The 26,208-nt window shown below is 46.5% G+C and overlaps 14 protein-coding genes across 14 annotated transcripts; 8 read left to right on the top strand and 6 right to left on the bottom strand.

Moving 5' to 3' along the window:
• Window positions 1-1,642: 1,642 nt before the first annotated feature.
• On the top strand, window positions 1,643-2,994 carry V1508DRAFT_187253 (uncharacterized protein). The gene is made up of 2 exons (XM_066936151.1): window positions 1,643-1,937; window positions 1,993-2,994. The coding sequence occupies exons 1-2, from the start codon at window positions 1,893-1,895 to the stop codon at window positions 2,938-2,940; spliced, it is 993 nt and encodes a 330-aa protein (XP_066798341.1). The 5' UTR covers window positions 1,643-1,892; the 3' UTR covers window positions 2,941-2,994.
• A 54-nt stretch (window positions 2,995-3,048) lies between these two features.
• Window positions 3,049-4,335, bottom strand: V1508DRAFT_348470 (cytochrome P450; the record flags this gene model as incomplete). The annotated part of the gene is made up of 2 exons (XM_066936726.1): window positions 3,049-3,644; window positions 3,696-4,335. The coding sequence occupies 2 exons, from the start codon at window positions 4,333-4,335 to the stop codon at window positions 3,049-3,051; spliced, it is 1,236 nt and encodes a 411-aa protein (XP_066798340.1).
• A 23-nt stretch (window positions 4,336-4,358) lies between these two features.
• V1508DRAFT_348724 (uncharacterized protein) lies at window positions 4,359-4,742 on the bottom strand (the record flags this gene model as incomplete). The annotated part of the gene is made up of 1 exon (XM_066936734.1): window positions 4,359-4,742. One exon carries the CDS (start codon window positions 4,740-4,742, stop codon window positions 4,359-4,361), a length of 384 nt encoding a protein of 127 aa, XP_066798339.1.
• Window positions 4,743-5,977: 1,235 nt separating this feature from the next.
• On the top strand, window positions 5,978-8,031 carry V1508DRAFT_348564 (Dfp1/Him1, central region-domain-containing protein; the record flags this gene model as incomplete). Its single annotated transcript, XM_066936728.1, has 4 exons — window positions 5,978-6,568; window positions 6,626-6,755; window positions 6,809-7,848; window positions 7,909-8,031. 4 exons carry the CDS (start codon window positions 5,978-5,980, stop codon window positions 8,029-8,031), a joined length of 1,884 nt encoding a protein of 627 aa, XP_066798338.1.
• A 56-nt stretch (window positions 8,032-8,087) lies between these two features.
• On the top strand, window positions 8,088-8,598 carry V1508DRAFT_409760 (uncharacterized protein; the record flags this gene model as incomplete). The annotated part of the gene is made up of 1 exon (XM_066939208.1): window positions 8,088-8,598. A coding segment is annotated over one exon (229 nt), but the record flags the coding sequence as incomplete, so codon positions are not given.
• Window positions 8,599-8,694: 96 nt separating this feature from the next.
• Window positions 8,695-10,755, top strand: V1508DRAFT_187161 (Aft1 HRA domain-containing protein). The gene has a single exon (XM_066936150.1). It carries the CDS (start codon window positions 9,020-9,022, stop codon window positions 10,433-10,435), a length of 1,416 nt encoding a protein of 471 aa, XP_066798336.1. The 5' UTR covers window positions 8,695-9,019; the 3' UTR covers window positions 10,436-10,755.
• A 51-nt stretch (window positions 10,756-10,806) lies between these two features.
• V1508DRAFT_409756 (uncharacterized protein) lies at window positions 10,807-11,935 on the bottom strand. The gene has a single exon (XM_066939207.1). It carries the CDS (start codon window positions 11,820-11,822, stop codon window positions 11,076-11,078), a length of 747 nt encoding a protein of 248 aa, XP_066798335.1. The 5' UTR covers window positions 11,823-11,935; the 3' UTR covers window positions 10,807-11,075.
• Window positions 11,936-12,090: 155 nt separating this feature from the next.
• Window positions 12,091-13,144, top strand: V1508DRAFT_364518 (ubiquitin-related domain-containing protein). Its single transcript, XM_066937304.1, has 4 exons — window positions 12,091-12,188; window positions 12,238-12,309; window positions 12,366-12,488; window positions 12,539-13,144. The coding sequence occupies exons 2-4, from the start codon at window positions 12,276-12,278 to the stop codon at window positions 12,835-12,837; spliced, it is 456 nt and encodes a 151-aa protein (XP_066798334.1). The 5' UTR covers window positions 12,091-12,188; window positions 12,238-12,275; the 3' UTR covers window positions 12,838-13,144.
• Window positions 13,145-13,327: 183 nt separating this feature from the next.
• Window positions 13,328-17,416, top strand: V1508DRAFT_364514 (glycoside hydrolase). The gene is made up of 4 exons (XM_066937303.1): window positions 13,328-14,939; window positions 14,992-15,516; window positions 15,567-16,926; window positions 16,986-17,416. The coding sequence occupies exons 1-4, from the start codon at window positions 13,364-13,366 to the stop codon at window positions 17,056-17,058; spliced, it is 3,534 nt and encodes a 1,177-aa protein (XP_066798333.1). The 5' UTR covers window positions 13,328-13,363; the 3' UTR covers window positions 17,059-17,416.
• On the bottom strand, window positions 17,184-19,397 carry V1508DRAFT_380320 (chaperonin Cpn60/TCP-1 family). The gene is made up of 5 exons (XM_066937671.1): window positions 19,125-19,397; window positions 19,007-19,070; window positions 18,917-18,947; window positions 18,696-18,859; window positions 17,184-18,644 (listed from the first exon to the last, which is right to left on the bottom strand). Exons 1-5 carry the CDS (start codon window positions 19,259-19,261, stop codon window positions 17,427-17,429), a joined length of 1,614 nt encoding a protein of 537 aa, XP_066798332.1. The 5' UTR covers window positions 19,262-19,397; the 3' UTR covers window positions 17,184-17,426.
• Window positions 19,398-19,530: 133 nt separating this feature from the next.
• V1508DRAFT_409747 (uncharacterized protein) lies at window positions 19,531-21,300 on the top strand. Its single transcript, XM_066939206.1, has 5 exons — window positions 19,531-19,757; window positions 19,825-19,868; window positions 19,917-19,984; window positions 20,043-20,344; window positions 20,393-21,300. The coding sequence occupies exons 1-5, from the start codon at window positions 19,585-19,587 to the stop codon at window positions 21,132-21,134; spliced, it is 1,329 nt and encodes a 442-aa protein (XP_066798331.1). The 5' UTR covers window positions 19,531-19,584; the 3' UTR covers window positions 21,135-21,300.
• On the bottom strand, window positions 21,177-22,193 carry V1508DRAFT_409744 (uncharacterized protein). The gene is made up of 2 exons (XM_066939205.1): window positions 21,515-22,193; window positions 21,177-21,457 (listed from the first exon to the last, which is right to left on the bottom strand). The coding sequence occupies exons 1-2, from the start codon at window positions 22,073-22,075 to the stop codon at window positions 21,260-21,262; spliced, it is 759 nt and encodes a 252-aa protein (XP_066798330.1). The 5' UTR covers window positions 22,076-22,193; the 3' UTR covers window positions 21,177-21,259.
• Window positions 22,194-22,301: 108 nt separating this feature from the next.
• V1508DRAFT_409742 (Rad17 cell cycle checkpoint protein-domain-containing protein) lies at window positions 22,302-25,012 on the top strand. The gene is made up of 2 exons (XM_066939204.1): window positions 22,302-23,218; window positions 23,269-25,012. Exons 1-2 carry the CDS (start codon window positions 22,319-22,321, stop codon window positions 24,820-24,822), a joined length of 2,454 nt encoding a protein of 817 aa, XP_066798329.1. The 5' UTR covers window positions 22,302-22,318; the 3' UTR covers window positions 24,823-25,012.
• V1508DRAFT_409739 (thioredoxin-like protein) lies at window positions 24,906-26,177 on the bottom strand. The gene is made up of 3 exons (XM_066939203.1): window positions 25,946-26,177; window positions 25,463-25,888; window positions 24,906-25,392 (listed from the first exon to the last, which is right to left on the bottom strand). Exons 1-3 carry the CDS (start codon window positions 26,041-26,043, stop codon window positions 25,215-25,217), a joined length of 702 nt encoding a protein of 233 aa, XP_066798328.1. The 5' UTR covers window positions 26,044-26,177; the 3' UTR covers window positions 24,906-25,214.
• Window positions 26,178-26,208: the final 31 nt, after the last annotated feature.

Here is a 26,208-nt window from a genome sequence, read left to right as displayed (position 1 = left end):
GACCGACTGCTGCGACGTACTGCTCAAAGTACCCATGCATAGCTCATACACGCAAACGCAGATGCACTGCAAAGTGTTGTCGAGAAACAGCTCACGATGAAGCGAGCGCAGACTGAACTTGGCCTGGTCGCATGCTCGGAAGCCGCAGTCAAATTTCGCGCTGCTCGCCTATGACGGGGAACGCCATGCCAACAAACTGCCTGATCCCGTCAAGCAGCGCCGTTCTGACAACCAAATGTAGCATGCTATCGAACATTTGTTGGCAATGTTTCACGATGTCCTGCTGGATATGTCAACGGCATATCTGATTGGAAGTTCGCAGAAACACTTCTGTAAATGCATTACATCAACGCCTTGTCGGCATCCGTGCTGACTACACTAGAAGTAACGTACCGAAACACAATTGTCTCTATGGATACATTAAGCTTCGATAATGTATGTTCTAGCGAAATTAAGCTTATTTAACGCTTTCTAAGTTGTTATGAACGGTCACAACAATAGACCATACCCTCCGTAATGTCGTTATGCGGGTATCTTGCCCAAGGTATTCCCTGCTCATAATTGTGGTTGTGTGCTCGGTTGTAGTTGTACGCATCTCTGGTCAGGATTTATTTACTATACGTGACATTCACCATGTCTGTTAGCTACGCATGTGTTGCGCAAGGGTCTCTCACAAGTGCCACCATCGCCTGCTTAGCCCAGTCATTTAAGGATCTGATTTCTGGTTGACGACCCGATTAACTGAGTATTACCCGCAGATCATCTGTTTCTTGAAAGGCACTCTTAAAGGACACAGAGAGAGCGCTTCGCGCCTCTTGAATATGTGCTATAACATTTCCTACTACGTTGGGAAGGTTGCGGTGTTGCGTACCTTACTGCTGCATTGCAAACAAGTAAAAAAATGGATCCTTCTTGTTTTTTTGCCCAACCATTTTGCACTGCGAAATAATTGGAAATACCATATTGCTCCATATAACTTCTAACTTCTGGCTTTGCAATTGTCTGTAAACCACTTACCTATGACTAACACGTTGTAATTTAAATTCTTTAACTCTAAATTGTTCTACGATGATATTGGTCTTTTGTGCAGTCGAATACAATCATAGTTGTTATCGCAAAGACGCCTAGCTCTTGATATTTGCACCGGGAGTTCTCGCGTTTATGAACACAGGGCAAATGGCTGGGTAAGGTCCAACAAAAATGGTACGCACAGCATATTCGAGCTACCCCAAAAGAGGAATAGAGGGTAAGGTCCCAATGTTTCTCCTATTTTTAAATGAATTATCGCGCTCAACTCAGAATCTGGACCAGACGCAGGCGCTAATTACAATAAATCCTGGGGTTGTGGCTTCGTGGGAAATAAAAGTGAGACCCAACCGTTTGCACGTGTGAATCATGTACAGACGAGATAGAAGGCAAAACACTAAAACGTTGATGAGCCGTTGTGTCGATTCATTGCCCACAACACGAACCCGACACGTTCGATCTGTGAGCAGCCACTAGTTTGCCGATTCCGAGTACTCGATCGAGTCGGGTGAAACCATAGAGGGTATTTAACTGCTCTGCCAATCGGCACTCAATCTAAATCACTTTCTGCCTCGATTGTCGGTTTAATTTTCGCGCATTTACCGTAATCGGGGGTCTCTCGGACCTGGTTAGCGATCTGCAAGTGAATAATAAAATTGTGATTACTTGTAGTCACGTCTCGCCGTTTGTGTCAGACCGGACATAAGGCGGCGAGACCGAGACGAGCGGGCCGGCGATGTGCGCAGATTCAAAAACGGCCTGAACGATAGTGACACTGTCATATACTTTTCTTGACGGTAATACATCCGTACAGATGCTAATAAGTTATTTCGAATTATTTAGCGACACCTTATACTACTGCAAAGATGCCTCGATCCGCCTCTCTCGCATTCAGGAGTCTGTTTCGCAAAGTGCTATCACTCCACTAAATTTCTGAACGGTTCGGTTGGCTAACTGACATTCTAGTCCTCCCATCAACCACACCAAAGCGATAGCGACACATTTTACTCATTGGACGACCAAGATGATAATACTCTCACCAGTCGTGAACTCGAGGAAGCGCAATTGCGTATGCATCGGCGGGCAGGGATCCCTACTCAGTTCTATAGTGATACTCAGTCGGCGACTTCATTTGCACTTGATGATTATGAATACATGCTTATCAGTCCTGCCCAGTCTGAAAAATCACGCTGGCAAACATTGAGATCGATTAAAGGTTCATTTCGACGTAAGAGATCGTCTTCCAGACAAGAGATAAAAAATAATTCTGCGGAAGATAACGTTGAATACTGGGATTTTAGTAACTCATACGCAGACGCATCTAATGTCAACTGTGAAAATAAAAAGAAGGCGTGCAATGAGTCTGATAACATTGATTACAATCTACGCCTCAGTGCTGGCACTCCAAATTCGAGTCGGTGGGGTACACTAATGAGGAAAATGAGTATTCGGAAGAGACGAGATAAGCTTAAGTCGCTTGTTGTCGATTTCAATCCAGTGAATCAGGCTTCGCCTATGTATGCGAATGACTCTCGCTATTATACAGTGACTGTTCCGATATCTCCTTACACTGAAAGATCTGTACGTTCTGTGCGCTCGACTACCATCTCTGATAGGTATACAGATGCAAGCTCGTCGTTGTCTGTGAGATTCAAAACTCAATCATCACAGCCACGATTGGGAAAGCGATCGAATAGATTTGGCAAATGGGATACATCGCACTCGAGGTCATGGACTCTCGGCACTTTTCGCTACCTCGACGCTGATCCGTACAATAATCGGGTTAAACAATATTTAGATGCGTACAGGAATTTCTCGCGGCAACAGAGGCATCCGCGGTATGAACAACTTCTTGATTCAGCCAGACTGATTAATGCTAGAGCGGTCGTATTTCAGTACTTTGGGATGGAGTGACTTTTTGCAGAGTTCACTTGACTGTTAGATTTTATGACAGGGGATTATAATTCACATATGTTACGGGCCAAACAATTCCAAATTTCCCACGTATATAATTCAACTTCGCTACCACCCACTAACTTTGCTAACCTTTAATGGAAGTCCATCAGTAGGTCTAACAGTAACGAGGAATTGCCTATTGATAGGTTGGTTGTCAACTGACTCCTCAAACACATATCGTGCCACAAAGCTGGCCAAGATACATTTAAACTCAATCTCGGCGAATCGCTTTCCAATGCACGACCTAGTACCCTGTAGGAACGACATGTACGCGTACGCATTATCAGCCTGGCGACCGTCCCATCGATCCGGGTCAAATTCATGGGCATCCGCACCCCAGAGTTTCTTCGAATAATTCAGGGCCTTAAGAGATATAATGACATCTGTGCCCTTGTAGATGGTTTCGCCGTCGATAACAACGTCCCGCGATGCTTGTCGATTTGTGGTGATTACCGGGGGGTTACACCGTAATAATTCTCGCGCAACATTGTTGACGTATTTTAAAGATTCGATTTGCTCTGCTGTTTTGATTTCGTCGACACCGCCGGGAAATGCTGCACGGACTTCATCTCTCATTTTCCTTTGCACGTCCATGTGCTTCGCCAGTGTAAGCAATGCCCATGCAACCGCACCTGCAGTCGTCTCATGGCCGGCAAATAGAACTACTCATGTCAGTATGACTCGAAATTAAATTATGAAACAACGAGACGTACAAGTCATCATTTGGTTCTCAACCTCTTCGGCGCTCCAGTCGCTGTTCCCAAGAAGTATACCTAGAATATCTCTGTTTTGGCCATTATATATACCATCCTTCCCACGTACGATTCCAGTACTGTTGACTTCATTTTTTTTCTCCTTCACGACATTCTTGCACGTTTCACTAAAGACCTTACGAGCATGGCGGACCTCTGTGTTATATGCCGTCGGTACATATTTCCACCCAGGCAAAAACGCAAACATATTAAATGGGAAGAACTTCTCTCCTGCATTGGAAATATTGTCATACGCTCGGACAAGCTCACTATTCTTGTCATCAATTGAGTTCAAATCGACGCCGAACGACGCCTCACCAATCGCATCGAGGGTCAACCGCGAGAAATACGGAAACACTTTGAACACAGTCGGTCCTGTCCCGACGATCTTGTCGAACTGGTTCATGACCTTCTTCGTCTTGCTCATAAAGACCGGAACGAATTTCTTGACGTGCGCATATGAAAATGCGGGGGATAATAACTTGCGCTGGTGTTTGTGCTCCTCGCCTTCTGCGAATACGAGGCCATTTCCGATGACAATTTTGTAGGCCATTGAGAGTGTTGGTCGTGGAAAGTCGTACACGCGAGTTTGTAGGACCATGAGATGCGCTTCGGGAGACAGCTTCAATTGTTAGAATGGGAGATTAGTAAGAGGAGAAGATAATGTACCAGGGTAATAGTGTCTGAACCAAATAGACCATTGAATCGAGTAAAATGCCGGTTTGGATATTTCTCCATCATCGTGAGTGAATGTTCGTAATAATGTCTCCCATAGTCAACGTAGTTTCCCCACAACCAATGCGCGTTCGGCGGCGATGGGAGTTTTCGATAAGGCGAGACATAGCGCGGATAGGCAAATATCCGATAGCACAAGTAAGCCGATAGGACGAGGAAAACATAAAAGGGAAGCCATAGAAGGAGACTTGCTGCTGATAGCGGCCGACCGGTTATGTAGTTGAATAGGGCATCGAGAGAGGCTCCCAATATTATCAGCTTTCTGATATCCATTCGGGTAATTATTTTGCCAAGAATGTCCCTCTGAGTTCGTCTTGTCGTCTAATCGAGATATCTTAAATATTAGATATTGGATGTTGACATTATTCAATCCCAACTGTCATTAAACAGGTAGCAACAGCAGCACGAGATACTAGACATATCGGCAACGCCGTGGATTTACCCGTATGCGCCGGCGGGGGCCAACGGCTTTTGTGCCCTTATGTAGCAGACTGGCACTCAAGCTACAATCCCCACGGAATAACAAATTTAATGGTAATATTTACTCTATGCCTTCTAATTACACAGAGCACTTTCGAAGGGGGATGCAAATTGTAAATGCAATTGATCAGAGCTCTCAGCGAACACATTAATAGAACGCTATAACTTATAGGCAACAGTCGCTGGACTTTCCAACTTTTGCACTCTGTCATAATTGCAGTCCAAATATAATCCAATGCAAAATATGCAAATAGCACATGCTGCAAGCTCTCAATGTTACTAGTAGGCACTTCGCTCGACCAAATATCGCTAAGGGGCTCGTGTTCGTATTCTAAGACCAGTGGATGGCGATATATTTCTCGTAATCCGAGCCGGGTAAGGAACAATTGCGTGACACAGTTAATCAATACAGAGAAGGGGTCATTATTTGCATACAGTAAAGAGTACTGAGGAAGATGATTTTATTGTCGTTCTGTTTTACGATACAGGCATTTAATGGACAAATTGGTGCGGCGCTCAGTTTTGACTTGACGCGTCGAAGGACCCTGAAACCCTAATCACACCCATCAACAAACACGTTGCAGGGGAAACCACACGACGACAAACAAACGCTGGCCAGTACCTACCTACGAAAAGCTAGGTCTTGCATTCAGAATCAGAATCATCACACGCAGCAGCAACTCCGGAGTTGCGATCTACCGCAGCCGTATTTTTTTATAATAAAATTCGTGCTTGTGATGTCAGTTTCTCCGGTGCTTTCTCGACGACCCCCGTCGCAGTGCTCCGGAAATATTGTTTGTAGCCCGTCTGAAGCGGGCGGAGCAGTGAACCGAATACGATCGCAGAGCGTGGCGCTCAAAGACAATCTCGCAGAACAGTCTAGCTTGACATCTAGCTCATCTGCCGTGACGGATATATCCAAGGATAAATTTTATTTGTCAAAAGGGCCTCATCTCGCGTCCAGCAGCATCGCATCTCGTCATGTGAGCAGCACACTCAATTGTCAGGCAGCGCACACGACCACCATGATGGCATCCATGGTTCACCAGCACGCGTACGACGAAGTGCCTACTTTAGCAACAACGACAGTGAATGGCATGGTGTCAGAAGCGATTGGTCGCGTTGGCCGTTCCAGCGTCCTATCCTCTAACAATCGCATTGCAAATCACCTACGTCATCCATCCACCACTGCTATCATCAACACAGGAATTATGGAGCAATCGCGAGCTTGCAATGCATTGTCTTCGACCTCTTCGGCTTCGATGACAATTTCGGCCTCTGGAAATGCGCCCTCAGTCACTCTCCATGATCTCACGGGATTGTCCCAACAAACGGAGCGGGCCCGAGAGAAGTCTCGAGAACCGCGGGAACGAGTGGCATCTTTACGTGAACGGGAGAGGATTAGTACTCGAACACATGATACTCATCAGGACAGAGAGCGAGTTCAACAACAGGCAACGACTACGCAGAATGACACGTCCGAACAACGCGATTCCGACAATATCAGGAACTGGCAGCGACAGTGGAAGCGGGTTCTGGCTACGAGTGTTTTTTATTTTGATGGATTAGAAGACATTGGCAAGGATAGGACAAAGAAACAGTTACTCAACTATGGAGCCGTAAGTTCTACTACAATTGTGCAACCCATTGAACGGCTCATTGATGCATGTGTATAGAAAATTGAGACTTTCTTTCACGGAGGGGTTACTAATGTCGTCACAAATCGACCGATACAAGCCAACTACGCAGCGACGGACATTATCTACCAAGCTAAGCAGCGAAACATGAAGATATGGACACATGAAAGTATGTTATTTGCTCCTAATTTCAAAGGCAGCCTGGTGCTAATACGTCATCAGAATTTGTGAGATTTATGTCTCACCTACAAGAAAACCCCAATGCATCAGTATCAAATGTCACAAACTCCCATACCAGTGCCACATTGAGCAGAGGCCACGTCGTTGCTAGCGACACAAGCAATAACCTCTGTCGCATGCTCCGTGAAGAAAAGCTTACTGGACCTGCGGATAGCGATCCCCGCGCACGACGAGAGGATATCCATTACTTCAAAGGGCCGTACATTTACATACGAGACGCGACTCAGATTTATCGTCCTATTATGGTGCGTGAATACACACGCGTATCTGAACCCCAACTCGGTGACTGGCCACAGTTCCGAGTGACCGGACCAGGTAAGTGCCCATTTGTGCTCGACATACAATATCACCAAAATAGAGACGTTAAGGAAGTAAAACCACGACGTGCGGCCACAAAACTAAAACGCACAGCTACTGTCGAAGTCGAGCCGAATACTTCCAAAGGTGCAGTCAAGTCAAGAAAGCTACCTGAGGACGCGGGAGAGAGTCATAATCATATCGCCAATTTCTTACAAGTACATGAAGATCCTCAAGAGCAAATCGAGGGGTATATCACGGACGATATGCGACAGCAGGCAGCAGCTTTCAAGGAACGACATTCACGCAAAAAGAGCGCTCTCACAAATGTCCGTATGACTTCAGCGCGAGCTAACAGTGGCAGCAAAACAGCTGCAGATCTCAAAGCGCGCAAGCAGGCACTAAGCGCTACAGGACGGAGTTACCATGTGCGAATGTCGGCAGCTTTGGGCCATGAACTTGTCGCGACAGGTATCAACATGTCCAACGCGACGTCGAACATCAGATCTATGACACAATCTGGAGGCGCGGCGAACGGACTTGCGAGACAAATGTCACAGGTGCAGTCGAAGGAGGTGAACAGTCTGAAGAGAAAAGTCTTCGAACGTAACCGAAGACCATTACCAATCCCTCAGGTTGCTGTTAAAAAAGAAGCCGTGGCCGTCAAAGAAGTTCGACCGGGATATTGTGAGAATTGTAAAGATAAATACGATGACTATGAAGACGTAAGTAGTTTACTCCTCGCGGTGCGGCTCATCTTGTTTAGTTGCTAACAAACGAACTAGCATATCAAATCGCGAAAGCATCGGAAATTTGCTTCTAACGATGAAAATTTTGCCGAGATCGATGACTTACTGGCACAACTGATCCAGCCAAAGCGTGAACTTCTAGTGCCATATGTAGAATGAGCTTTACTTCTATAATACTCCGCGCAATATTTGCTATTCATGTGCATTGATTTAACGTTATGTTGTTAGGGCGCTGTACCGAGTTTGTAATATGTACAGTTAGTGGCATTTACATCTGCATTGTTGAAATAATTATAGGTATATTTAGACTGTCATGGTTGTTACGTGATTCAATGGGAGTCAATGTAACTTTTTGCTTACAAATTGTAGTTGCCAGCTATACTATGCATTTTGCCAGTACACATGACAACAATGTAGTGCGACTGGGCCACCAGTTTCTTAAATTAAAGTAGAAATCGCATATAACTTGAGACTTATCCAGCAATATAATATTACATATATCGACGGGCGGGCGCGCCCATCCCCCCATTCTAACAACGCCGATCCATTAATTCTGCGTGGGACGCAATTTTCTGCGATGTTCGGCATTAGCGCTCTGGCGTGGATCGCCCGTCCTGAGGTGTGACGCGCAGCTGAACAGGACGAGTTTGCCATATATGTTACGCCGTCTGACAGTTATGCAATATAGAGTGCGAGCTAGGCTCGATCTGGATAACGACACATAAGTTCATCGTCAGCTCTCCACTTGCTGCCACAAACGTAAACCAACGCAGCGCTCGGGCCTCGCTGTATATATACGTCACCGCCTCCTTCGCATAGTCATCATCATTCCGTCATCGTGCTCCTGCGACTTTTGTCCCCTGTGCGTTTTCGTCCCTAGTCTGTCCGCGCTCTCTGGACCCTTCCCGCGCCGCATCCGCCAGAGTCTTTGTGTCTAGCGGATAACACCTAGCTCGATTGGTCATAACTGCCGGAAAGTGGTTCTGGTCGGTACTTGTGGTCGTGTAAGCCGAGATATAGTGACGGTCGTAACCTGATTCTTGCTTCGTCGGCCCAAGGCAGTCGGTAAGTTGTGCTAGTGACTGCGGCACCATTGCACGTGCATAGAATAGTACTAATATCTTTTTCTCAGTTGTGTGCTCGGAGTATGACAGTAGGGTCTCCGCAATCAAACAGCGCAGCATCCCCGTCAGAATCTGGGATCACCAATAGCCAGACTTCGCAGAATTCGTCGTTGGCGGAAAGTACGTACAGTAACGGCAATACATCCGCCAAATCCAAGCTGGATCTAGAACCGAATCCATTCGAGCAGTCGTTTGCTTCGAAGGAGGGTACGCCCAACTCGTCGCAAAAGGCGCTGCTTCCGCCTGTTGCGTCGCTCGCATCGCCGTCGTCTCTACTTGGTTCCTCATCCAACACCGGCTTCAATTGGGGAATTAATAGTCTAAGATCAGGGCCCCTTTCTCCTGCTATGCTACAAGGTCCCGCACAATCTGCGGCTCTTGCATTTGTTGACAGTCACTTAAGGAGTGGATTAACCCCAAACGAGTCAGGCATTAGGACGGGTCTTACGCCTGGTGGCAGCGGATCAATATTTCCGGCGCCTAGTCCGACAACAGCGGCAATATTTGGACTGGTTCCTCCTACACCATCGGGACTCCAGCCATCATCATTCCCGCAAACTCCACAACCAATTGAGCCACCTGCTTCACAGGCGGCCACCAGCATGTCATTGACCACTTCCCTTCCCGCAAGTGCGACTACGTCAAGTACAGCTGTTCCGGCGACCTCCGCGCCGGCAAATCATCCCAGCTCACCTGTTTTCCAACCTCAAATTATATCACAGAGCGCCATGGCCGCCCAAGCACAATCAGGTCAGAGTAAGATGGAGCCTTATGCCGATTCGGCAAATGCAGCGGCAAATGGTCTCTATTTATTAAGCCAGGGGCAACAGCAGCAGGCAGAGGCGTCCAAGACGCCAGACGAGAATAAGGCCGGTAATGACGGTAAGGCGGACAAGAAAAAGATGACTGGTGGCCGCAAGAATTCTCGCAAAGCCGATGAAGGCATGACTACTAGCAACAAACGTCAGAAACATAATGCTACGCAAGTGCTACCCCGATCTGAGAGCAGGTCAATGTCTCCTCCTAAGAATGAAGACGAGGAGGAAGAGACAGCTGATACAAGAAAGATGACTGATGAGGAGAAACGGAAAAATTTCTTGGAGCGCAATCGTGTGGCTGCATTGAAGTGTCGTCAGCGGAAAAAGCAATGGCTTGCCAACTTACAAGCTAAAGTTGAGTATTACGGAAACGAGAATGATGCCTTGAATGCGCAAGTTACTGCACTCAGAGAGCAAGTTGTCAATCTCAAGGCCCTGCTGCTCACACATAAGGACTGCTCAGCTTCGCGGGCGCTACCTCCGGGTCAAGACCCTATTAATATCGCGCTTGGCCAAGACTTTGTTGCCAGTATAGGTCTGCATCAGCAGCCTGGAGTCCCCGGTTTGCCTCCGATGGCGGGAATGGCGAACGCTAACTTACCTGCTAGACGATTTGCGTGAACTCATTTCAGGATTGAGGAATAGGTTCCTGAACATGTTCATTTTTGTTTATTTTGTTTGGATGTTTCAAAAATGGCGCATGCGGAACTGATTGTTCGTTTGTTCAGCGTTAGGCTGAGTATGTGCTCGTTGGCGGGGCCGTGATTTGTTATGACTATCATTTGTACTGTTGTCGGAATCTTATTATACTTTACTAATATTGTTATATTTATGTTATAATGCTTATTATTACTATCGGCGTTCTGATATGTGTTCGTGCGGTTGGATTTTTGATAGTGGAATTTCGTGTGATGTGTCGCAAATATGGACCAATAATCGATATTTATAAAATCGAGTATATTTGAATGTTTCGCAGTATTTGTATTTTAATGATTTGTTCCTAGGATGTGGTACGATAAGAATTGGAGAATCTTAGGACTGAGAAGTATATGTTAATGCACAAGTATATCATTTCAATGCTGCACATGTAGTTAATTGTAGATCACTAGGAATCGTAATAATCGTTATATGCAACCGCCAAGTCCAAGTAGCTCCAAAATACAAATCTATAACTCCGGACGCCAAAATTACTCCTTCAAGGTCCAGCTCCCAAAACATATAATCATCCAAATTAACCGGAGCACACACGAGTTGATGAGAATCACACCTCCCAACTCCTAGCGGTATCGACAAATCCCAATGACGGCTCGCTGACCTTATCCGGCAACTCGATACTTCTCAAAAGTAGCGTAAACATGCGCATCATGTCTTTGAATTTTTCCTCCGTGATAGGGCGCCCGGAATACCTGGCCTCTTCGTAGGCATCGATAAATCGACCTCCCAGCACCTCGTCGAAGTTGACGTACTGCCTTAAATATAATGCGTATTCCTTCAAGGACATGCATGATTTTCGACGCAGCACCGGATGTAGACTCGACGCTTTTATTTCCAGCAATTTGGCGCTTTCGATCAGGACTTCGATGTACGGCACTTGCGGGAAATCGAACTCCGAATGCGGGGGCGGCAAACCAGGGTGCGAAACATTATCTGACGGTTGAAGAGATTCCTGGATCATTCGGCACCGGATTAATTCCCCTTCGATGTTATTTGCACATCTTTTCGGAAAGTCGTGCTCACTAGGGACGTATCGTTTGGGAATATCTGATAACGCGACCCGAACGTTGTAGAGTCTGTTTATATACAGGATCAGTGCAGTGAGACCGACTGTGAAATACATTGCTGCGATGATAATGATGTTGTATATTTGCTCGTTTCGGAGTGCCTGCGAAATCATATCGGCTGGAGTGACAATGACGAAACCGCACGTGAAGAAGATGAGGAGGAATAAACTACATCGGTAGAGAAACCGGGCCCACCGGTCGGACAACAGACTGTGATGAGACGACATATCAGACGCGTCAGTAGCGTCTTAAAAGACTGCAGGATTGTGCTATATCGCTTTGAGATGGCAATGCATCCAATAACTTGAATATTGCGACTTCAATACTGCGTTGGCTTAACTCTGGATTGAACAAAACTCACGAATCTGGCGGGAGCTGAGATTAACACCGCCTCCAAACTTTAATCGTGACTGCACCCTAACCCAAATTTAGTAGGTCCGGGTAATTCGAGTCGATAGCTAGGGTGTAGCCCTACGAAAGCAGTCACGTCAAATTGCGGAACCTGGCTAAGGGTCAATCTCCCAAACGCTATAAGGTCTCGTAGGAAATTTGTTCTGCTTTTGATTGTGTTGACTAAAACGATCAGAAAGAAGGTACAGTGATTTGATTGATATGTGAGAAGTTGGTACTAATAATAATTAGCATTGTCTCGCACATTTGCCGACTAGTCGTTTGTTGTCATGCAGATTTTCGTGAAGACCCTTACGGGCAAGAGTATGTTGCATAGTTTCGTCGGTTTGAATGGATTCCCGTGCTAATATACGATATAGCTATCACCCTTGAGGTGGAGTCTTCCGATACCATTGACAATGTCAAGTCCAAAATCCAGGACAAGGAGGGAATTCCCCCAGACCAGCAGCGTTTGATTTTTGCTGGCAAGCAACTCGAGGATGGTACGGTAGTTGTTAGTAAGACAAGTTACGAAGAATGCTAATGAAGTTAGGTCGCACTCTTTCAGACTATAACATTCAAAAGGAGAGCACTCTTCACCTTGTCTTGCGTCTCCGTGGTGGCGCTAAGAAGCGCAAGAAAAAAGTGTACACTACTCCCAAGAAAATCAAGCACAAGCACAAGAAGACAAAGTTGGCGGTCTTGAAGTACTATAAGATCAACTCCGACGGTACCGTTGAGCGCACTCGTCGCGAGTGCCCCACCGAGACTTGCGGTGCTGGTGTCTTCATGGCGAAGATGAAGGATCGTCACTACTGTGGCAAGTGCCATCTCACCTACCTTCAGGCTTAGGTTGATATTACGATTGCGTGTACGATGAGTATGGCGTTCATATGATGTTTATTTAAGGATCTTGTTTGTATATGTAACATGAGTGAATTTAATAAATGGCGTATGATCGTATTTACGACTTGCTTTGCCTTGTGTTAGGTAGCGTCAAGATTCCTCAGGACACCCGGTGACTAAGTATTATTTGGATCGCTCGAATAATTATATCATCATGTATAGTAAACTTATGGTTATAAGGGATGTTATGAGTAGAAGAAGTACAAGTATTTGTGAGATCATGTAAACGGCATACGATTCTGGTTGGTTTCTGCGTTTGCGCCTCCGCGTGCGGCGCAGTATCTGTTAACTTTGCTATTGTGGGTCCGAGTCTGCGCTAAACGTAGCCGAATTATGCTGAATCGCGGGGTTCTTTGTACCCAGAATAGCAGCTACACTGCTAGCCGAAGTCGGTGTGATCTCGATATTGCATCAGCAGCAGTGTACCCCTTTTCTCCCCGTATCGCCCATATATGCGAACACCAAAGCAGAAATGGTGTCGGTACTTCGTTTCCGGCGCTATAGAACGCTCATATTGTTCAGTTGTATCATCCTGTTTGGGATCTACCAGTTGAACAAGTCCAACCCAAGTAGCGCGGTCCCGGCCAAGTTTATGAAGCCAAGCATGCCTGGTCGGCCACCGGCGGCTGCTGCTCCAGTGGGCAGCGCATCCAAACTCTTATCCACCAGCAATCCCGGCAGTACTGAGAACAGTCCGTCAGAGAAGCTAGTCAAGGATATCAATGAGGATTTAGGACCGGCTGAAGACACTGCCTATCGAGTGGAGTATCCTCCTGTCGACGAGGAAGCCGTCGATGGTGAGACTGCGAGCACCCAAGAGCCTGAGAACAGAGTCATCATCCAGTCAACGCCGTTGAGTGTGAGCACCTACGAAGGCACATACAGTCCTGACGATCATCGCGTGGACAGCAACAGCATCACGACCCCAGCTATGCCGTTTGTCGAGAACATCTTCAAGAAAGCGCGCATAACAAAGTTCCCAATCCCTCGACTGATCCCGCTGCCTGACGACCCTCCAATCAGTTTTCCTAAGATCCAGGGCGTTTTTGCGCCCGAACTTCCAGAACAGCGCAAGGTTCGAGAGGAGAGGTTGAATGCTGTCCGTGAGGCGTTTATTCACTCGTGGAACGGTTACAAGGCTCATGCGTGGGGACACGACGAGGTCAGGCCGGTCACAAATGGTTATGCGGATCCGTTTGGTGGCTGGGGTGCTTCAATTGTCGATGCCCTCGATTCGTTGCAGATTATGGGTTTGTCGTCGGAGCTTGAGGTTGCGAAGAAGTTTGTTGCCTCTATCGACTTCACCAAGAGTAATATACATAATATTCCTGTCTTTGAGACTGTCATCCGCTATCTAGGGGGCCTTATTAGTGCCTACGATCTCTCCAATGGCCATGAACCTGTATTTTTGAGCAAGGCGGTTGAGTTGGCTGATCTGCTCGTTGGGGCTTTCGACACACCGAACGGCATGCCCGTCTTGTTCTACGATCCCCAATTGGCTCATCGCGATCTCAAGCTACGTGCTGGAAAGCATATGGTCCTTGCTCAATTTGCCTCACTATCGCTTGAATTTACTCGTCTCGCTCAGCTGACGGAGAATCAGACATACTACAGCGTCATTCAGCGTGTTATGAACCATGCCGAAACATCACTGTCGTCCTCGCCGATACCCGGACTCTGGCCACTTCGCATGGACATCTCTGGCTGCACAACGGAAGAAGATGAAAACGGTCAATCTGTAAGAAGCGGGCAGCGCAGTTCGACCCCGCCCATTAGAATTCCAAAGGACGGCTCGTCGGACTCCATCAGGCCGTCGCAGCAGTTACAGAATAAGATCAATGATGCGGCAGCCGAAGCGATTGTTGATGAAGAGGCTACACCTTCTGGACCGAAGCTCGTGAAGAGACAGCTCAATTTGGAAGAAAACAAGGACGGTCAGGTACGCTCGACAACTTTAAGCGGAGTAAGCCCGCCTGATGCGAATGTTGTGATTCCACCTGCTGAGCCCGACCCGAAATGTGTCAATCTCAGAGGCCTTACTGAGAGCAGTATGTTGGATATTTTGGTAATTAGAGATTAGGCAAGTACTTACACAGTTAGTCCGCGATCATACCACCAGAAAGTTCTCTGCGGGTGCCTTGGGTGACTCCGCATACGAATATTTAATCAAGCAGCACCTATTACTTGGCGGCACTGTCGGCCAATACAAGACCCTCTACGAAACCACTTCGGCGTCCATCAAGAGTAACCTCCTTTATCGTCCCATGGTCAAAGGCGATCCAGATATTTTGTTTGCCGGGAACGTGGTCATTGGTCCCCATGGCGAGATCACAAAAGATTACGAAATGACGCATTTATCCTGTTTCTTGGGCGGCATGTATGCGCTCGGCAGCCGCGCATTGGAGTTACAGGATGATATCAAGATTGGGGCGAAGCTGGCTGGTGGTTGTTATTGGGCGTATAATGCCACGAGGACCGGTATCATGCCGGAGAACTTCCATGTTGAGCAATGTTCTAGCCATGCTTGTCATTGGGTCGATCCCAGAGAGAGACAGACGCAGACAGGCAACCAGCTCAGGAACAGAAGTCTGAAGAAGAGACAGGAAATTGACGTTATTCCTGAAGGTTAGTAACTGATAGTTAGTTTCTCTGCACTATCTTAATTGCAGTCATAGGGTTCCAAATCATTCCTGAGAAAGGGTTGCCTATTGCAGAGAGTCATGTCGACAGTGTGTCGTCGGAAGAGACTGTTGCTCAGGAGGTTCTGGTTCCTGCTCCAGAATCTCTCGCTCAAAAAGAACCCGTCTCGGCATTTTCCGATCCCCCGCAGTCAAACGACCAATTTACTCAGACAGAAGTGCAGGCGCCTATGGGAGCAGTCCCGAATGATGAGCCGGTATCTGAGAAACAGACAGCTGCGTATCCAGTGACTCATTCAAAGCCAGGGATGAGTCCAGAGCATTCTGTAGAAGTTCAAACTGAGGAGGTCGAAGCTAACACCGATGCTACTGTTCAAGTTGCGATAACACCGCCTGCAGATACTTCTCCTCATGAAAACACTGATGCTCATGCAATCCAAGGCGAGTCTGTTATTGGTACTGACTATCAGAGGTCTGCTGCTGCTGAACGGACTTCCGAGCAGGGTACAGAGCAAATGTCGCAGCGCGCCCCGAAGGAATTGCAACGGTCTGCGGCTGATATTGTCTCACGCGAACGACCGTCTGAGCCGTTGGCCGATTTGGCTGCAAAAGACCAAATGAAAGATGCCATCGAATCTACTGCTCGACGAACGGAGTCGACGACGCAGATGCCAGGGACTTTGAACGCGCCTCAAGCTTACCAGGCACAGAGTGAGACCCCAGCTCATAACGATTTGGTTGAGGTCGGTGCTCCGCAGGGCGGACCTGGATCCGGTGTCGAAATTCCAGATGCAGATTATAAGCGTTCTCAGCTGGACTCTGAAGCTCCCGCTAAGGCAGCAGAGTCTGGAACGACTAATGAAGGAACTGAACGAGCTGCACACGATAGGGACAATGGCGCGCCGGAACAATCTGCAATGAAGTCAAGGGACCAAGCCGTTGCTGGTGCTGAAGTGGGAACCGTATCTCCTAGCGATTACGAGGGCGCGGGTCTCAAGGACGAGGCGGACGGACGTAGAGCCTCCGTTCCTGGCGCTCAAGTTAAACCAGCCGAGGCGCTAGTTGAGGACGACACCGGTCGATGGGAAGTCGGTGGATGGTATGATCAGCCTCGATCTTTTCTTTCTCAAGACGGGCGATACCTGCTACGTCCCGAAGCGCTTGAAAGTATATTTATTTTGTATCGAGTCACTGGCGATAAGGAATGGCAAGAAAAGGGATGGCAGATGTTCAGTGCTATAAATAAATACTGCCGGACGCCGACTGCATTTTCGGCGATTGCGGACGTCACGGATAACATGCACAATCGACATATGGATGAGATGGAAAGTTTCTGGATGGCGGAAACTTTGAAGTATGCGTACCTACTCTTCGCAGATCCTAGTCTGATTTCACTGTAAGCTCTTTTGTATTCACGATGTGGGTTTAATTGCGGGGATGCTAATATCGGAATAGGGACGACTACGTGTTCAACACGGAAGCGCATCCTTTCCTGCGCCCATCACCGGTTACGAACGCTCCAGAGTAGTTTGACGTTTGTTCTATAACCACTGGTATTATTATTCATGGTATTGATTCACTGTCTTGGTTTGTATTAATTGGTCATCTGCAACATGGAAGCTAGGTTTCCTGTGTTTTATTAGGTTTTATTAGGTTGTTTTATAATGGGATTCTTTGCGGTCTATAAGTGACTGTTGAGAGATCAGCAATAGCATCGTGTATCTTGTATCAGACATAAACATGTACATAGTAGTAGGCGATAGATTCATTGACGGACGTCTAATTAAATGAAATGACGTAACTATACAGTGTATGGAGAGATACAGAACTGGACATCTCCTTAGTTGGCAAATGTACATGCTGTAAGCAACATATATAAATATATATCTACATTTTTCACTCCGCAGGTTCTTGCTTCAATGACGATCGCCCGGCCTTCAATAGCTCGTCACATAATAAGAGATTCGAAGCGATTGACGTCGCAGAAGCAACGGCGTTTCGTAGAACTCTGAATGAATCATATACGCCTTCAATAGTCGGATCCATGGGTTCACCAGAGGACAAGTTTATGCCAACTACGTGACCATCGGCAAACTCATCCTGACAAGCAGACAGCGTATCCAATGTGTCAAATCCGCCGTTGGTCGCCAAAGTCTTTGGGATAACTAGTAACGCGTCGGCGTAGGCTTGAACGCCGGCCTTTAATTTTCCCTTCACCTCCTTGTGTAGAAAGTCACCGCTGAGATAGCTAGCACAAGCGATTTCGAATGCACCTGCACCTGGAACGACGCATTTGTCCGTCATTGCGTTGACTACACTTCTGAGACCATCTCTGACGGCATCTTGAATCTGATTCATACTGTGGGCGTTTGGTCCCTTGATGAGAATCGTGACACTCTTGGGATTCTTCGCTTCCTCAATGAATGTATACTTCTCCTCGCCCAAAGTGTGCTCGTAGACCAGACCCGCAAATCCAAGAACATCAGGTGATAGATCGTCGACGCTGTTTTGCGCAGTCCCGCCGCAAACAAATTGCAATCTTTCCATGTTGCGTCGTTTAGCTCTTCGAAGGGCAAAGATACCATTTCGGGCAAGAACATCAAGAGACAGGGGGTCGATACCCTTCTGGTTGACAATGACAAATCCTTTGGATTTGTCAAGCCCGCAAACTTCATTCTTGAGTTCGACAATCTTTTGCAGCTTTTGGTCCACAAATTTTCGTTCGCTCTCCACGAGCTTCTCACGCTGTTCGGCATTGCTGTAGAAGAAACCCGAATTGACTTCACTCTTCTCGTATTCAAGTGAAACATTCAAAGTCAAGACGTACGCGTTTTCCACTCGTTTGGGCATATCGGGATGTCGAGCTCCATGATCCAACACCAAGCCCCTGACCAATGCAGTCTCAACTGCTGATTGGTGCTGCATCTTCATAATTTCAATCATATGAAGATCCACTCGCTCGGGAGGATTATGAATCGCAAGCACAGCATCAGTGACAATAGGAGTTATTGCCTCCGCCAAATTGTGGTTTAGTTTCGTAGTCAACGATGTACGAGAAATGGCAAGAAGAAGCTCTCTATCCATCTCTTTCTCGATTTTGAACGAGTCGAGGAACTATTTGATAACGTTAATGATTTAATCGGATTATCTCGACATCAGGAGTACCTTAAGTGCCTCCTTTCTCGCTAGCTCAAACCCTTCAGTCAGTAGTCTAGGATGAAGCCCATCCGCAATATAACGCTCAGCTTGCTTTAGAAGCTCGCCGACAAGTAAGCAAACTGTGGTGGTGCCATCTCCTGTGATCTCATCCTGGGCAGTAGCGGCACGAGCTATCGCGGCGTCAGTCTTCAATCTAGCGACCCGCATTCTCATAAACCTGAACTTACCAATCATGACTGCCGTAGGATTCGTTATTTGCTGCAATGACAATTAATACATAAGCGTTTTCACAATCTCTAACCGTTCTGAATCCATACCATCTCTGATAACAGCACTTTTCCATCTTTAGTCAACTTGATATTGCCCGATCCATCAACTAACCTAAACCACATTACTTGAGTTCATATTGCACAGTCTGCCAGGAAAATGGCTTACATCTTAATGGTACCATTTGGGCCCAAATTGCTTGACAGAACATTCTGAAGGCCTTGCGCAGCATTAATGTTCACTGACAGCGCCTGATTCCTTCTCAGAGATTCTGCCTTAGGATTTAGGAGTTGCACGGCTGACATTATCTTTCACAAAATATAAGAGTAGATGATGATAAACACTTCGCAATCGTAGACAATGGAGAAACCAAAATGTGACCGCAAGGCTTAGAGAAGACTTGATTCAATATTGCGGTTGGACGTGAGAAACGCGTTTTCATTTTTCGGTGTGTGTATCATGGTAACTGTGAATTTTGGACGTCTCAGCGCAACGGCGATTTTGCGGATAGTGTCACCCGAAAATGTTTGCGGCTCACGTCAGTCAATGGGAAATTTTCTTCCTTGATTAAACAGTTCACTATTTCTTGACCGAAGTTCTGAAAATATATTATTAACCACCAAGAGAGATGTCCAGTGGCGTTCAATACCTGCTGTTTGAGGAGCCAACTGGTTATGCTCTGTTTGAAGTCGCCCTTCAGCCCGAGACTATTGGCTCACGCCTGAAGGAAGTACAGGAAGCTGCGACTGATCTGGCGAAGTTTGGCAAGTTTGTCAAACTTGTCAGTTTTGCGCCTTTCAAGTGAGTATAATTTGCTAAGAGAGATTCTATATTTCTTGGGTTTATCCTAGTGCTAACTTCGGCGAAGGGGTGCGGCACATGCACTGGAGAATGCCAACGACGTTGCGGAAGGTAAGTTTATATGTTCTGTACAACTGAGCGGCAGCTGACGGAGATCAGGAACCGTGAACGAGCACCTCAAGAACCTTCTAGAGTTGAACTTACCTAAGCGATCAAAGAAAAAGAAGGTGCGGCAATATTTCTGTCTAAGTGGGCGAATGTCACACAACCTGATACATAATATAGATTGTCCTTGGGGTGTCGGATCTTAAATTGGCTAGCGGAATCAAGGAGTCTATGAAAGGAATCGAATGTGATACGTCAGAAGTCGTTCAGGATCTTTTGCGCGGAATCCGACTCCACGGAACAAAACTTCTGAAGCAGCTTCAGGAGGGCGATATCGAGAGAGCTCAGCTTGGTTTGGGTCACGCATACTCGAGGTCAAAAGTCCAGTTTAGTGTGCAAAAGAATGACAACCACATCATTCAGGCTATTGCGCTTTTGGATCAGCTAGATAAAGATGTTAACACATTTTCTATGAGAGTTAGGTACGATGACCAGTTGGATGTTTAGTGTCTGCGGCTGACTCGAAGCAGAGAATGGTATTCGTGGCATTTCCCGGAGCTGTTCAAGATTGTCAGTGATAACTACACATATTCCAAGTTGATCCTGTTCATCAAAGACAAGACATCCCTAAATGAAAGTTCGCTGCATGATCTAGCTGCTCTGGTCAACGACGATGCGGGAATTGCTCAGAGTATAATCGACGCCGCTCGCGTGAGTATGGGTCAAGATATTTCAGAACAAGATATGAGCAATGTTGTCACATTCGCTCAAAAAGCCGTCAGTCTTGCCGACTATCGCAAACAGCTTTATGGATATCTCGTTGAGAAGATGAACACTGTCGCGCCCAACCTTTCAGAATTGATTGGTGAAGTTGTTGGCGCGAGATTGATTTCACATGCCGGTAGCTTGACTAATCTATCCAAGTATCCTGCTTCTACTGTTCAGATTTTGGGTGCTGAGAAGGCCTTATTCAGAGCACTGAAGACCAAAGGCAATACTCCCAAGTATGGTTTGATTTACCACTCATCATATATAGGCAAAGCTGCCCAGAAAAACAAGGGTCGGATATCACGATTTTTGGCCAACAAGTGCTCTATCGCCAGCAGAATTGACAGTTTCACCGATACTCCCACGACTAAGTTCGGCGAAGTGCTAAAGAAGCAGGTTGAAGAGAGATTGAATTTTTACGAGACGGGTGCGCCACCCACGAAGAACTCTGATGCCATGAAGGCTGCCCTTGGGGCGACGCAGGACTTGATGGACGAGAATTAAGACAAAGTTGGGTTTGCTTTCTGTAATATAGATTCCATGCGTGTTTCAGATTACGGGAGTGTAGGTTCTTGGTGATTTCGTTGAATACAAAGTCCATGGTTGATACATATACAAGAGCAGATAACTTATACATACATGGCCGTTGATCGAACGTGGAAACGACGTAGTATAAATAGATCAATCTTCCAATCTTCAGTGCTTTGTATAATCTTGGGCAGAAGCTGAACTAGATCCTCTGAGGCTTCTTCTTCAACAAACTCATGATCCGGAACTCCCTCGGCGTTCGTTACTAATGCGATGGCCTTGGAATGAATTATCTCTGCCTAGGAATAAATGTTAGTATCTTCGCGTAACATATATACAACAAAGCCATAGCTCACATATGACATTATCGCAGCGAAAATCCCAGTTATGAAATGAGGTGGCTGTAACACTAGATCATCTGAAATATCCAGTTTTAATTCCGATGTGGCCAGGACTCGGACAGGCCTGTCTGGATCAACGAAAAGAGGAACAAGTACGACTGTTACGTGTGGGCGTAAGTCTTCAAAAAGAGCTTGCGCTAATGGATAGCATAGGTTGGGAGGAATCTGCGGAAGCTTGATCCAGTGAAAGTCATGTCTCTTCAAATACATAATAGGAATTGTCTGATCGAATGACGACGACAACACAGAGATCGACCCACATTGGATTGAGTCTCCTAGAGCCAGTAGAGTCGCCTCCAATGATGGAGACGCGATGACTAGTTGTTTGACAGAATCGCTTATTAGTACATTTATTTGAATACTTGATCCTGGATCTTGTCTGGGAGGGTTTCGTGGCTTGAACTCGTCATCTTCGTCTTCTGATTCGAAATGCTGGTCTTCATCTGATGAAGAATCGTCGTGGAGTTCGTGTCGAGGTGGCGGAACGTCTAGCCATGGTTTGAACTGAGATCTCATTAGACGATATTATTCCACATATAAACACCGGACCTTACAAGCATTTCTCGATCACTTATCCAATGTGGTTCGCTAAATGGACAATGATTGTGTAGAGGTGATGAGAAATATTTGTGCGGTTGGGACTTTCACCGGGGACAAGAGCGGCCTTGAGCTAAGCACGACACCCCTGAACGCGATTCACTAAGGCGTACTACCCACATTATCACCTCAATTTCGCCTTTCGCAGCCAGTGACCACGGAATGCCTCCATCGCGGAAAAAGAGGCGGCGATCACCATCTCCACTACTGATCAGTGCCTCGCGTACGACACGATCTCGAACAACTTCCAAGCACGCAACGAAGTCAAATCGCGGCGAAGGTGATTTTGATTTCGAGTTTCCCGAAGAAGACGATGACGACAGACAGACAGTAGTAGTAATCAGCGACGATGAGACAGACCTGCCTGCCAAAAAGCGGAAGCCATTGACGTCACAAGGATTAGAGAACACGAAAGAGTGTCTTGTGAGAAAGACAGCATCTGCGCATGCCATTCTTGCTAGTCCTACATCGTCGAAAACGCGACAGACAACATTGACATTTTCAAAGACTACAAACTGGAATTCAACTGCATCCGTTCAGCAAGCTAGGAGATCGAAATCTGCGCAATCGGTCAAGAAATTAGTACAGTCGGCGTCAAGTTGTCCGTCTGTTGGACGAATGAAGAATGACGCTGGAATTGCATACACGACATCAATTGACGATGAACTGTCCGACTATGACCCAATTGAAGATGACGATTCCGGGACTGAGTCAACGGAAATAGTTTCCCGTACAGCATCGCGACTGAATAGCGCTTTTAGCAATGAGCCCGTGTCCGCTCATCTGGAGAGTCAACGACCTCCGACATTTAGACCTTCTGCAAGGCCACGGCCTGCGATTCAAGATACTCTCACGTTCTCTTCGTCTCCGCAAGAAGGACCGTTGGTAGTTGCACATATGGTTCCGAAGCGGACATCGACCGCTCCTATACAGTGCCACATGAACGAGTTATGGGTAGAGAAATACTCGCCAGCAGATTGCGCATCATTAGCATTGCATAAGCGTAAATATGAAGATGTGCGAGAGTGGCTTAGTGATGTATTCGCAGGCCGATTGAAGCAGGTAGATCCAATCCTCTTTGTTGACTTAAATGACACTCATGTTTGCTTTAGCGGGCACTTGTATTAGCTGGACCGGCGGGCACTTCAAAGACTGCAGCATTGAATGTTCTTTCACGTGAGTTGAATTTCGACATAATGGAATGGACCAATCCTTCCACGCCCATGGTATCCGAACCGGGCGAAGGATTTGTGACATTCTCGAGCATGTTCTCTGATTTCTTGACCAAAGCCCAGCAGTTTGGGTCCACCGCATCTACAACAGCACATAACGAGTATCCAGATGAAGAAGTTTTCGACCTCAGATCCTCTGCTCTTGAAACCAGACGCAATCGTATTATTCTACTAGAAGATTTTCCAAGCATTCTCACAACTTCTCACGCAGCTCGCCGACATTTTCTTGATTCTATAGAGGCTTACGTATGTTCCGACATACTGTCTCCACCGCCAATGGTTTTCGTGATTTCTGAAATCGAGGCTAGGGACGATCTGAATGTAGGGTCTGATTCATCATTTTCCGCACATCATATTCTCGGTAGGGATTTGATGGCACATCCTCGTATGGCACGGATACAGTTTAACCCCGTCAATAAGACACTAATGAGCCGTGTTCTTCGTGATATTGCTGCTAAAGAGGGCCTCATTTCTACCAAGAAGTCTTCGTCAACTATGTCGGCAGATACAAATAGAATTATCGCAGAATTGGCCCAGTTAGGTGATGTACGATCCGGTATTAACGCACTTCAATGGTGGGCAACTACAGGTGGTGCGTACATGCCCACCGGGCGTGAAACATATTTGGCTTATTTTCAAGCAGTGGGGAAAGTGCTGTACAACAAGCCTGACAGTGTGAGCGACATACCAGTCGAAGATGCAGTGTTGCAAGCTATTCCCATAAGTTCTCTTGTTCCGACCTTGTTTGAGAACTATCCGGGATCGTGCGTGGATATGGAGGAACTAGTGTCTTGTTCTGCAGCATTGTCAGATTCTGATGTGCTACTTTCGTCGCAAGCATTCTCTCGCATGTCCGGTCGTCAGAATGCGTCGGAAGGAACTGGAGAAGGAATGTTACTTGATTGTGGGACATCAGGTGCACATGTTGCCATCCGAGGATTAATGTGCGGATTGCGTCGACCTGTTACTCGTCAAAACGTGTCCATTAAGGATTTTGCGAGACAGGACCGCAAACCAAGCTCGTCTTTCACGTCACGTAGCGGGATTTCCGCGCATTCCATGTCCAAGCCACTTGGCTACCAATTATTTAAGCGTCAACAAGAAGTCCTGACGGACGTAGCTCGGTACTGCGCGTTCACTAAACTTGGAGTTAGTGGCGACGTAAGTGGCGGGGCGATGAGCATGTCGGAGACCGCGGTTATGTATATGCGATGGACAGCATTCTGGGAGGCGTTAATCAAGAAAGATGATCAGCTGCGCAGAATAGGAGGACAGTACAATGGGTTTACTTTGAATGTCGATGACGACGATGTCGAAACATCGAATAAGAGCAAGTCAGAGCCATTCAACCCAATAAATGATGCATTGCTTAATGGTAGCATTTCGAGTTTGATGCTTTCAGATGACGATATCGAGGAAAGTTTTTCGGATTAATTATGAGTGTCAGTAGTTTAGAGGATGCGCTGGTGCGTTCGGTATTTTGGGTTCGGATTTTCAGGTTTGCGTCATCAAAAGCTTGCATGTTAATATATTATATTATAAATTTTCCATTCCAATAAATTCCAGATGTAAATATCGTATGAGATTAGATAAGATTCCTAATTGTGCAGACAACACGTACGACAATACAATAATTTTGATCGTAATTGTATTTCCAACCCGAAGGGCGCATTTCTACAAAGCATCTAACAATACAACATAATAATACAAATTCAAAAATAAGCAATAAGACATAATATGCACGCCAGATTATACATTACAAACCAATAGTGCTTGAAGAAAGGAAGAACCACAAACTCGAGATGCCGTTGTATTTTCAAGCCAGTTCAAACTGTTTGAAGATTCTTGAAGTAGTTCGGATCTTCTGCCAGTATCTCCTTCACAATATCAAGACCGCCTTGGAGCTCGCCGTTGACGTATAGTTGTGGGAATGTGGGCCAGTCGCTGAATTGCTTGAGACCCTGCCGAACTGTATCGTCCTTAAGAATGTCGAAGAAGCCAAACCTGTTGAAACAGTTAGATTTCCATTACATTTGAAAATGCTTGAAGCAAATCGAATTCGAGAGTGACTCACCGAACTTGGTTCTCACGAAGAATGCCGACTAACTGTCTACTGAATCCACATTGCGGTGCGGCAGGAGTTCCCTTCATAAACAACATAACAGGCGCCGCACTGACAAGCTTAGCCAATCTACCATTCAAGTCCTCTTCTGCGGTCGTCTCTTCTTTTTCATCGTTTTCAACACCTGCGGCGGGCGCTACGACGGGCTGCTGCCCAGATAATTCCTGGATCGCAGCTGATAGTTCTTTGGGATCAGCGCCTGATAGTTCTCTGACGACTTTTCCGTTTTTGATGAGGACGAAGAAAGGAACTGCGGATACATCGAAAATCTCCGAGATTTCGGGGTGCGCTTCGGCGTCTACAGACAGGAAGGTGACGTTGTTGTACTGTGTGGCCAGATAACTGAACACGGCGTTCATTTGTGTACACGGAGCAGCCCTAGTCGGAACGCGTTAGATCCTGCGACTACTCACGATGATACCAGTTTAAACGTACCACGGCGTATGGAATGAAATGGTGATTGGTCTGGTAGACGGAAGGGAGGTGGTGAGCTCATTGAAATGAGACTCGCTCGTGATTTCCACAACGGTCATTTCGGTGTTCGGTGCGCGGTTCACAAAGTTTGGTGCAATAATCTCGTATACGGTGTATCACAGACTGTTGTCGTCTCTCAGTATGTCTGGCGTATTCAATGCTGTGCCGATGAATATTAGGAGGTGGCTATAATCTGCCACTGGGAGATGGAATTTTTGCCTACG

This window comes from Lipomyces doorenjongii, assembly GCF_038497915.1.
Source record: "Lipomyces doorenjongii strain NRRL Y-27504 unplaced genomic scaffold V1508scaffold_4, whole genome shotgun sequence".
NCBI classification, from domain to species: Eukaryota; Fungi; Ascomycota; class Lipomycetes; order Lipomycetales; family Lipomycetaceae; genus Lipomyces; species Lipomyces doorenjongii.
The sequence above is the reverse complement of the archived record's forward strand: the minus strand, read 5'-3'. Positions and strand labels throughout refer to the sequence as shown.